Genomic DNA, 12,199 nt, shown 5'->3' on the forward strand with positions numbered 1-12,199 from the left:
GTGAACCAGCCCAGTGGGAGGCGGAGCAGGTCAAAACTCCCATGCTGATCAGTAGTGGGATTGTGCCTGTAAATAGCCACTGCACTCCAGCCAGAGGAACATATTGAGATCCCCGTCTCTGAAAAAAAAAAAAAAAAAAAAAAAAAAAAATCTAAATGTAAATAGGCACAAGTGAAAGAGGGCCAGAGAGATCAAACAGGGGCTCATTTTTATTTTCCAGACCCAGCGGACCTTTGCCCTGTAATTGTTATATTATTTTGAGGGAGAGATTGGTGATAGCCCTGATATCAGCCCTCTGCAATATAAACAGGTTTCTTCTGGTTGGACATGTTTTTATGGCCTTTGGGAGAGTGAAAAAAGTATGGAGTCTTTTGCTTCTACTTTCCCAGTTAACAAATATATTTAATTACCCCAATAATATAAGAATACATGGTTGTCATGAAAAACATAGGATTTATAGAGTAAAAAGTGAAAATGCCCCTCCTCAGAGGTCACTGAACACTTAACCCCATGGTTTACAGCCTACTTGACCGTTGACCTTTCTCTGTGCACTTACATGGTCTTGCTTGATATTTCATAATATGGATTTTTAGTGATCTAGCCCGATCCCTATTGATGGACATTCAGATTTCCTCTCATTTCCTTCCTTTATAAACAATGCTGGCTGGGTGCGGTGGCTTATGCCTGTAATCCCAGGACTTTGGGAGGCTGAGGCTGGTGGATTGCCTGAGGTCAGAAGTTTGAGACCAGCCTGGCCAACATAGAGAAACCCAGTCTCTACTAAAAATACAAAAAATTAGCTAGCCATGGTGGTGGGCACCTGTAACCCCAGCTACTTGGGAGGCTGAGGCAGGAGAATCGCTTGAACCCAGGAGGCAGAGGCTGCAGTGAGCTGAGATCGTGCCATTGCACTCGAGCCTGGGCAACAAGAGTGAAACTCCATCTCAAACAAAAACAAAACAAAAAACAATGCCCTAGGGAACCTCTATGTACTACCTAGCTGCAGTGTTTCTGTTCTCTTCTTCACTCTCTGGAGTTTTCCTGTCATCCAAGGAGGTATTTCATTCTCAGCATAAGAAGTCAGAGGCAGCTGGGCATGGTGGCTCACAACTGTAATCCCAGCACTTTGCGAAGCTGAAGCTGGAGGATCGCTTGAGCCCAGGAGTTCGAGACCAGCCTGGGCAACATGGCGAGACCACATCTCTACTTTTTTATTTTTTAAAAAAGAAGAAGTCAAAAAGAGTTTTCTGTGCCACGAGGCCTGACTGTTCTTTTTCAAAGTGATTTTGGCTCTTCTGGGTGTGTTGCGATTCCATATGAATTTTAGGATCAGCTTGTCAGTTTCTATAAGGAAGCCAGCTAGGATTCTGACAAAGATTATGTTGAATATGTAGATCAATTTGAGGAATTTTGCCATACATCTTCTGATTTACAAACATGGGATGTTTTCCGTTTCTTTAGAGCTTCTTTAATTATTTTCCACAATGTTTATAGTTTTCAGAGTATGAGATTTGCACTTCTTTGGTTAAATTTAGTCCTAAATGTTTTATTTTTTTTTTTTGAGATGGAGTTTCACTCTGTTGCCAGGCTGGAGTGCAGTGGCGCGATCTCAGCTGCAACTTCTGCCTCCCGGGTTCAAGTGACTCTCCTGCCTCAGCCTCCCTAGTAGCTGGGACTACAGGCATGCACCACCATACCCAGCTAATTTTTGTATTTTTTTTTCTTTTTTCTCTTTTTTTTGAGATGGAGTTTCGCTCTTGTTACTCAGGCTGGAGTGCAATGGCGTGTTCTTGGCTCACCGCAACCTCTGCCTCCTGGGTTCAGGCAATTCTTCTGCCTCAGCCTCCTGAGTAGCTGGGATTACAGGCACGCGCCACGGTGCCCAGCTAATTTTTTGTATTTTCAGTAGAGACGGGGTTTCACCATGTTGACTGGGATGGTCTTGATCTCTTGACCTCGTGATCCACCTGCCTCGGCCTCCCAAAGTGCTTGGATTACAGGCGTGAGCCACCGTGCCCGGCCCAATTTTTGTATTTTTTAGTAGAGACAGGGTTTCACCATGTTGGCCAGGATGATCTCGATCTCTTCACTTCATGATCCTCCCACCTTGGCCTCCCAAAGTGCTGGGATTACAGGCATGAGCCACCATGTCCAACCATGTTTTATTCTTTTTGATGCTATGGCACATGGAATTTTATTCTTAATTTTAGTTTTGGGTTGTTATATGTGCTTCTTTCTTTTAGAGACAGGGTCTTGCTCTGTCACCTAGTCTAGAGTGCAGTAGCACAATCAGGGCTTACTCCAGCCTCCTGAGCAGCTAGGAGCACAGCCATGCACCTCTATGCTTAGCTAATTAAAAAAATTTTTTTTGTAGCAATAGGGGCCTCCCTATGTTGCTCAGGCTTATCTCAAACTCCTGGGCTCAAGTAGTCCTCCCACCTTGGCCTTCCAAGGTGCTGGGATTATAGGTGTGAGCCACCACGCCTGGCCACCTGTGCATATTCAATGCCAAGGTTTTATCAGTGCTTTATTTCCCAAACATTGAGTACTCCCTATGCCCCTGGGGCTGTTCCAGTCTCTGGGGATACAGAGAGGAAAGGGGACACTGGAATTTGTGTGTCTTGAGGCAGGTACTACTCTTCCAGCTCCCTGCAGTAAGCCGACCAGTCTGACCTCATGCTCTTGGCTTTGTTGCAGGGTTTCCTGGAGGAGACTAGCCTCTTTTACGGACATTACTCCATTGATGGGATGAAATTTCAGAACTTCACTTATGACCTGCCCCTGGCATATTTGTTAAGCACAATCGCCTACCTGGCCCTGAGCCTTCTTTGGATAGTGAAAAGGTAAAGTCTGTCCTTTCATTCTCTCTGAATTACCCTTGATGGCTGGAGGCTATTGGAGATATGGGAACTCGGGGGGCCATTGCCTAAAGGATGAGCAGAGTCCAGGGGATGGTTTTGTGGGGAAAGGTTTGTGAGTACTTGGTAGCTGAAGAGCCATGGAAGAAATAGCAACCTGAGGTTCTTTTTTTTTTTTTTTTTTTAAGACAGTCTTTCTCTGTCACCCAGATTGCAGTGCAATGGCGGGATCTTGGCTCACTGCAACCTCTGCCTCCCAGGTTCAAGTGACTCTTGTGCCTCAGCCTCCTGGGTAGCTAGGACTACAGGCACATGCCACCACGCCTGGCTCATTTTTGTATTTTTAGTACAGACGGGGTTTCACCATGTTGGCCAGGCTGGTCTTGAACTCCTGACCTCAGGTGATCCGCCCGCCTTGGCCTCCCATAGTGGTGATATTACAGGCATGAGCTACCACGTCCAGCCTGGCCTGGGGTTCTTTACTGAATCATGACTGAACACATCTGGCAGTCCCACTCCACTGCACACACACCTTAACTTTGCTTTGCTGTGTATGTTAAATAGGTCTCTATTGGGTTGTAAATAGCAGAAACCTAACTCTGAGGGTCAAGTGGCTCACAGATGCAAGGAAGGGAGGAAACTCAAATTACCGGAGGGCCAAAGATGGAGCCATGGCTTAGGAACAACATCAAAAGCAAGAATCCCTTGTCTTCAATTCTTCGGTGTGGTGGTAGCTTTCTTAAGTGGTAGGAAATAGGGCATCTTTTTTTTTTCTTTTTTGAGATGGAGTTTTGCTTTTGTTGCCCAGGCTGGAGTGCAGTGACACCATCTTGACTCACCACAATCTCCACCTCAAAACAGGGCATCTTATAGTTTGCATCAGCCTTGACCTTCTGAGTCACAGGTACAAAAATCCTAGGAAGAGACTTGTGTCTGTTTCATTTAGGTGCCCAGCCCTGACCCTTCCACCGACTATGGCCATGGGGAGCAGTGTGTCTGTGATGAGCCCCTGGTGGTTCAAGTGCTCAGCATTGTGCTCCTTCAGCTGTGGCCAGGGGCGAGGATCAAATGGCAACATGGCTTTTCCTATGGGAGATAAGTGGTTTAGGGAGAGAGAGCAATTCCCAAGAAATGAGAGGAATATTGGCCAGGCGCAGTGGTTCACACCTGTAATCCCAGCACTGTGGGAGGCCGAAGCGGGCAGATCACTTGGTCAAGAGATCGAGACCATCCTGGCCAACATGGTGAAACCCCATCTCTACTAAAAATACAAAAATTAGCTGGGTGTGGTGGTGCACACCTGTAGTCCCAGCCACCTGGGGAGGCTGAGGCAGGAGAATTGCTTGAACCTGGGAGGTGGAGGTTGCAGTGAGCTGAGATCGTGCCACTACACTCCAGCCTGGCAATAGAGTGAGACTCCATTTTAAAAAAAAGTATTAATTCCCTTAACAAACATTGTTTCAAAAGGTACAATGACCCAAACACAATATAAATTTTATTTCTTTTTATTAGCTGGGTGTGGTGGCGCAAACCTGTAGTCCCAGCTACTTGGGAGGCTGAGACAAGAGAATCACTTGAACCTGGTAGGTGGAGGTTGCAGTGAGCCAAGATTGCACCACTGCACTCTAGCCTGGGCGACTGAGCAAGACTGTCTCAAAACAAACAAACAAACAAACAAACCCTTGTATTTCTCTTTTACATGACAGTTCTGGGTAGAGGCACAGGTTAGTGTGGTAGAATCCTTCTTATAGTATTCTAGGACTCAAGTTGACCAAAATTCAGCCATCTTTAGCATGTGGCTTTGAAGGTCCTGCTGAGGGATGGGAAAAGAAAACGCATGGAGGAGAACCATTCTGAGGGTATTTATAGGCCAGACCTGAATGTGGTGCACATCACTCACATCCCATTGGCTACAGCTCAGTCACATGACCATAGCTAACTGCAAGGGAAGCTGGGAAACATTGTTCCTGGCTGGGTAGCCATTACCCAGCAGTGACACTATACTACAAATGGTGAACCACAAATTTTTGATGGACAGTTTTTCAACTCTGCCTCAGGGTGTTGCTTGGCAGACACTATCATGGGTGGGCCCCTTTCTTGCCCACTTGATTGTCCCTGTGAGAGCATGCACAGTGTTGTAAGCCATGGAGCTGCAAAGCTCCTTATCACAGGTGCAGAAGAGACCAGGATTCTGCGGATTGATTTGGCCTTCTGTAAGGACCAGGATTCACCACTGTAAAGAAAACCCCAGTGCCCAATGGGCACTTGTATCCTGAGTCAGAATCTATGAGATGAATGTGAACTGGTAAGCGTCCATCCCCCACCCAAATGGACCATGTACACATGAAAAGAAGCCCCAGCCTCCTTTTGAGGGGCAGATAGATGCTTGGTAAAGAAATATTGGTTGATTGGGGTTCTATGATCATGCCAGGGCAGATCCAAGTTTTATGGACCTACAGGTTAGACAATTTGGAGGCGCCATCTTTAAGACAAAGAGTATTAAAATATATTTATTTTGTAAATGATAAACAAATAAAACCATAGGAACACATTGCTAGAGTCTCCCAGAGCCTTGGAAGGGGCCCTGAAGAATGAATAAGGTTATTTGTGTTGTTGTTGTTGTTTTTTGAGACGGAGTCTCGCTCTGTCACCCAGGCTGGAGTGCAATGGCACAATCTCGGCTTATTGCAGCCTCTGCCTCCTGGGTTCAAGCAATTCTCCTGCCTCAGTCTCCCGAGTAGCTGGGATTACAGGTGCACACCACCACGTCTGGCTAATTTTTGTGTTTTTAGTAGAGATGGGGTTTCACCATGTCGGCCAGGCTGATCTGGAACTCCTGACCTCGTGATTCACCTACCTCAGCCTCTCAAAGTGTTGGGATTACAGGAATGAGCCACCGCACCTGGCTGAATGAATAAGGTTTGTTAGTCGCACAGTGAATCCACCTGTGAATCTTGCTCAAGTTCAAGGCCTTGATGCTTTCTGGGGAAGGCCGTGTAGGGAGGGCTGGATGTGATGTAATAGGAGAAAGGCCTGCTGTGGCCCAGGAAGTGGAAGTGCCACAGAGTGACGAAGAGTATGGACTTTGTAGGCCAGAGACCATGGTTGGAATGTCAGTTCGCCTCTTTGAGCCTCATTTTCTCCATCTGTGAAATGTGCATACCTGGAAATGTTGTTGGGAGGATTAACATAAGCTAGGCAGGTGAATGAAGACCTTAGCACTGTGCCTAGCACCTTATAGACATTTATTACATTAAAATTATCATCATCATCGTTATCATCAAAGTAGCAACAATTCTGCCACCTAACTCTCTGGTTATAGGGAAATAATTTTTCTTCCTCTGATCTAGTTTTCTCACCTGTTAAATGCAGGTCTGGGTCAAGTACGATGCTCATACCTGTAATCCTAGCACTTTGGAAGGCCAAGGTGGGCAGATTGATTGAGCCCAGGAGTTCAAGACCAGCCTTGGGCAACATGGCAAAACCCTATTTCTACAAAAAATACAAATAATTAGCTAGGTGTGGTAGCGTGTGCTTGCAGGTTTGAGCTATGTGGGAGGCTGAGGTGGGAGGATCACCTGAGCCTGGGGAGGCTGAGGCTGCAGTGAGCCATGATCACCCCACTGCACTCCAGCCTGGGTGACAGAGTGAGACCTCATCTCTAAAAAAATATATATAAAATAAAATAAAATAAAATGTAGGTCTGGTCTAAATCAGAGACTTGCAACTGGGATGGGTCACCACGAGCTTTATAACATGGCCTATTTCTGGGCCCCACATGAGACCTACTGAATTGAAAATCTGAGGCAAGAAACCATTTGGGAACCTGTATTTGGGGAAAGCACCCCTTGTGGTTCTGACATAAATTCTTTGCTATAATCCTTTGGCAGAATGACTGATCATAACGACTCCTTCCACTACTTTTCTTTTTTTTTTGAGATGGGGTCTCGATATATCACCAGGCTGGAGTGCAGTGGTGTGAATTCAGCTCACTGCAACCTCTGCCTACCAGGTTCAAGAAATTCTCCTGCCTCAGTTTCCCAAGTAGCTGGGACTCCAGGTACCCACCACCATGCCCAGCTAATTTTTTTTGTATTTTTAGTAGAGATGGGGTTTCACCATATTGGCCAGGATGGTCTCCATCTCTTGACCTTGTGATCCACCTGCCTCGACCTCCTAAAGTTCTGGGATTAGAGGCGTGAGCCACCGCGCCTGGTCAATTCCTTCCACTTCTATTGTCTTCGTGCCTCACTAGCAAGTCCTAAAAATAACCTGTTTCATCTGCACAGGACTGCGTATAGCATCTGGTGTTTTATACCATCAAGTGCCAGGGTATATTTTTTCCATGAAAGCATTTGAATAAATAAAAAATGTGCAACAGAATTGCATCTGCCCTAAACAGGTGCTCACTAAATAGTGTTTTTTTGTTTTGTTTTTTATTTTGAGATGGAGTTTCACTCTTGTCACCCAGGCTGGAGTGCAATGGCATGATTTTGGCTCATTACAACCTCTGCCTCCCAAGTTCAAGTGATTCTCCAACCTCAGCCTCCCAGGTAGCTGGGATTACAGGCACCCTCTATCATGCCCAGCTAACTTTTGTATTTTTGTAGAGATGAGGCTTTATCATGTTGGCTAGGCTGGTCTTGAACCCCTGACCTCAGGTGATCTGCCTGCCTCAGCCTCCCAAAGTCCTGGGATTATGGGTGTGAGCCACTGCGCCCAGCCCTAATAGTTAATATACATTTAAGTCATATAGTCATTGATTTATCCATCAGTTGCATATTAACCAAAGTATATAGTCCATGCATTATGGATATAAAGGTGGCAAGATAGCCAGGGTAACTGCTCTCGAGGAATTTAAAGTTTAGTTAGAGTAAGGAGCTACAAGCAGTAAACAGATGAATAAGATAATTGCAGGTTGTGTCATTGCTGTGAATTAAATAAAAGGGACTGACTTGAAGTGGGGGTTACAGCCTTAGAAGGGAAGGCGAGGGATCATAAAGGGGTTATTTGAGCCAAAACCCAAAGGATGGGAAGGAGACCAGCCATAGGGAGAGTCAGAGAAGCACCGAGATGGTAGTGGAAATTCGGAAGTGCAGAGGCCCAGAGGCAGGAACAGGAATTTGTGTATTCATAGAAAGAAGAGAAAGCCAGTATAGTTACATGGGAGGAGAGACGGCAGAACTGGATCACATAGGATCTCTAGGCTGTATTAAGGAGTTTGGATTTTAAAAGAAAATGAATTATTCTACCAAAAAGACACATGCACTCATATGTTCATCACAGTGCTATTCACAATAGCAAAGACATGGAATCAACCTAGGTGCTCATCAATAGAGGATTGGATAAAGAAAATGTGTTACACATACACCATGGAATACTACACAGCCATAAAAAAGAAATGAAATCAAGTCCTTTGCAGCACCATGTATGCAGCTAGAGGCCATTATCCAAAGCAAATCAATGCAAGAACAGAAAACCAAACACCGCATGTTCTCACTTATTAGTGGGAGTTAAACGTTGGGTACTTATGGATATAAAGATGGCAACAAAAGAAACTGAGGACTCCTAGAGTGGAGAGGGAGGGAGGGACGCAAGGATTGAAGGACTATTGGGTACTGTGCTCAGTACCTAGATGATGGGATCATTTGTACCCAAAACCTCAGCATCGTGCAGTATCACCAAGGTCACAAACCTGCACATGTACTCCTGAATCTAAAATAAATGTTGGGGCTGGCTGGGCACAGTGGCTTATGCCTGTAATACCAGCACTTTGGGAGGCCAAGGTGGGCAGATCACCTGAGGTCAGGAGTTCAAGACCTGTCTGGCCAACATGGTGAAACCCCGTCTCTACTAAAAATACAAAAATTAGCTGGGTATGGTGGCAAGAGCCTGTAATCCCAGCTACTTGGGAGGTTGAGGCAGGAGAATCATTTGAACCCAGGAGGCGGAGGTTGCAGTGAGCCGAGATCGCGCCATTGCACTCCAGCCTGGGTGACAGGGCAAGACTCCATCTCAAAACAAAAAGTTGGGCAAAAAGGTTTGGATTTTATTCTAGCTGTGATTGAAGCCATTAGATGGGTAAAAGGAAAGGACTTTCAACAATGAGATACCCTGTTAGCTGCCACATATATGTAGAATGGCTCCAAACTTGACCATGTGACAGTGGGCTAAAAATGCAGCTATGTCTAACTTTTTAAATTTCAGACAAAGCCAATTCAGGGGCCTCTTTTTTGCTGTTGTTCCTAAAAGAAGGATGATTGTGTTTTGGGGTCAGGTCGGTGGAAGGATTCAAAATCAACCTGATTCGGAGTGAGGAGCACTTTCAGAGTTACTGCAACAAGATCTTTGCTGGCTGGGACTTCTGCATCACTAACCGCAGCATGGCGGATCTGAAGCACAGCAGCTTGCGGTATGAGCTCCGAGTGAGTGCTCCTGGGTTTTCCCATAGTGGGGTCCTCATCAGCAAGGTCCTGCCTTGGGAACTTGAGTTTTCAGCTTGCAGAGGATCTAGGGTGGGGGCCAGGTGGTCCATGGTGCTTACCAAGTTACTTCTCTATAGTTTTCAAGAACTTTTCACAGCGAACACATTACTGGGGTTGATTACCCTAGACCTGAATAGGAGCACTGGTGAACTGGGACAGGGAAGTGGGGTGGGGAGGCAGTGGCTGCAAGGAGATGATGTCTTTCCCCACACCCTGCTACTTTACATTGTTATCTTTCCACCTGATGAGGACCTGTCATAAACACTTGCTTATACCAGGAGAAATGGGACTAAGGAGGGAATATTATGACAATAGTGTGGGATGGAGAGTATATGAAAAAGCACAAGAGAGTTTCCAAATGAATGAGAGAAAGAAGTAAAGAATAGCATGTTAATAAACCCATCAAAGAAAAGGAGGAGGGGACAAATGAAAGCATAATAAAGTGGAAGGAATCAAATCAAATCGATTCTTTCTTACACTAAATATGAACAGATTAAATTATCTTAATAAAAGCAGAGACTACTAGATTGGGTAAAAGAAAAAATAACACCTCATCTATATGCTGTTTGAAGAAATGATGCATACTATATTTAAGTAATATGAATAGTTTATAGTTCTGTTTTCACATTGATTGCAAAGCCCAATTGCAGTCTTTTTTTTTTTTTTGAAGACGGGGGTTTCACCATGTTGGTCAGGCTGGTCTTGAACTCCTGACCTCAGGTGACTGCCCGCCTTGGCCTCCAAAGTGCTTGGATTACAGGTGTGAGCCACCATGCCCGACCAATTGCAGTCTTAAATAGGAGGTTTGGTTGGGCACGGTGGCTTATGCCTGTAATCCCAGCACTTTGGGAGGCCGAGGCTGGTGGATCACCTGAGGTCAGGAGTTCGAGACCAGTGGCCAACATGGTGAAACCTCATCTTTACTAAAAATACAAAAATTAACTGGGCATGGTGGCATGCCTGTAATCCCAGCTGCTCGGGATGCTGAGGCTCTCTGCTTGAACCCGAGAGGCGGAGGTTTTGGTGAGCCAAGAGCTCACCACTGCACTGCAGCCCAAGCAACAGAGGGAGACTCTGTCAAAAATAAAATAAAATAAAAAGGAGATTCTACCTTTACTTATGCCTTTAGTAGACATAAAAAGTAGTTGAGCTAAGTCTAGGATGGTTTCTTAGGGGAGATGAATATTTAAAGGAAGTCTTTTTTGTTTGTTTGTTTTTCTGAGATAGCATTTCACTCTGTCACCCAGGCTGGAGTACAGTGACGTGATCATAGATCACTGCTGACTCAAAATCCCAGGCTCAAGTAATCTTTCCTCCTCAGCCTCCCAAGTAGCAGGGACTACAGGCACTCATCATCATGCCCAGCTAATTTTTCTATTTTTTTGTTGAGATTCTCACTATGTTGCCAGTGTTTGAACTCCTGGGCTCACGTGATCCTCCTACCTTGGCCTCCCGCAGTGCTGGGCTTACGAGAGTGAGCCACCATGCCTGGCCAAACTTTTTAAAGAGAGAATGATGAATCAGTTTCTATACCTGAGTATCCCTTCATCCCACTGCTCACAAATGAATTTTCTTTTATCTTCAGGCAGATCTGGAGGAAGAAAGAATACGGCAGAAAATAGCAGAAAGGACCTCAGAAGAAACAATACGCATTTACTCTTTGAGACTGTTTTTGAACTGTATTGTTCTGGCTGTTTTAGGGGCATGCTTTTATGCAATATATGTAGCAACTGTCTTCTCGCAAGAGCACATGAAAAAGGTAAGTTAATTTGTATTCTGGCTGGACATTATGCTAAGTGCATTGAAAACCTGTGAGGTAGACACCATCATCATTTCTATTTTACATATGGAGATACAAGTTTGGCTGATACAATCAAGAACTGAAAATCAGAGGTGATCAGTTTCCACTTTTAAAGCAATTTTTTTTTTTTTTTTTTGGTTGAGACAGTCTTACTCTGTCACTCAGGCTGAAGTGTGAACCTCAGCTAGCTGCAACCTCCACCTCCCAGGTTTAAGAGATTCTTGTGACTCAGCCTCCCTAGTAGCTGGCATTACAGGCTTGCACCACCACGCCCAGCTAATTTTTGTATATTTAGTAGAGACGGGGTTTCACCATATTGGCCAGGCTGGTCTCAACCTCCTGACCTCAAGAGATCCACCCACCTTGGCCTCCCAGTGTGCTGGGATTACAGGTGTGAGCCACTGTGCCTAGCCTTAAAAGAAAATTTTAAAGGCATCTAAAGTATAGTGTTCAAGATGCTTACTGCTCCTGCAATTTGCAGTATTCAAATCTAGGCTGAAGTAGGGTTTTATCCCTTATGAACTAAGGCCTTGGTTTACCTAAAATAGCAGTGGTTTTAAAAATCCAAGTTTGTCTAGTGGCTCTGCTTCATGAAATCAATCAACAGGGGCCCAGGTTCCATTCATCTTGTGGTTCTGCCCTCCTTAGGGTATAGTTTTCTTTTCTTTCTTTTTTTTTTTTTTGAGACAGAATGTTGCTCTGTCACCCAGGGTGAAGTGCAGTGGTGTGATCTCTGCTCACTGCAACCTCCGTCTCCTGGGTTTCAAGTTTAATTTTCCTGCCTGAGCCTCCCAAGTAGCTGGGATTACAGGTGCCTGCCACCACACCTGGCTTATTTTTGTATTTTTAGTAGAGACAGGGTTTCACCAGGTTGGCCAGTCTGGTCTAGAACTCCTGGCTTCAAGTGATCCACCAGCCTCGGCCTCGCAAAGTGCTGGGATTACAGGCATGAGCCACCATGCCTAGCTGGGAATGGTTTTCTGTATGGTACAAGATAGCTCATCACCATGGCCAGCCAAGGAGAAGGAGATGAAGGAGCTAAGGAGAACACATTT

General features: G+C 45.2%; 1 protein-coding gene across 5 annotated transcripts in view; it reads left to right on the forward strand.

Moving 5' to 3' along the window:
- TMC7 (transmembrane channel like 7) overlaps positions 1-12,199 on the forward strand; it is a 49,225-nt gene that overhangs the window by 15,511 nt on the left and 21,515 nt on the right. For all 5 annotated transcript variants that reach the window (XR_010337369.1, XM_064362534.1, XM_064362532.1 and 2 more), the window contains 3 exons: positions 2,698-2,843; positions 9,136-9,283; positions 10,929-11,102. Coding sequence is in view for 4 of the 5 variants with exons in the window: in XM_064362534.1 (XP_064218604.1) it covers positions 2,698-2,843; positions 9,136-9,283; positions 10,929-11,102 (468 nt within the window). In the remaining variant the exon portion in view is untranslated. The remainder of the gene's footprint in view (positions 1-2,697; positions 2,844-9,135; positions 9,284-10,928; positions 11,103-12,199) is intronic.

Source organism: Aotus nancymaae, unplaced genomic scaffold (assembly GCF_030222135.1).
Source record: "Aotus nancymaae isolate 86718 unplaced genomic scaffold, 86718_ANA_hifiasm-v0.15.2.pri h1tg000049l, whole genome shotgun sequence".
Lineage (NCBI taxonomy): Eukaryota > Metazoa > Chordata > Mammalia > Primates > Aotidae > Aotus > Aotus nancymaae.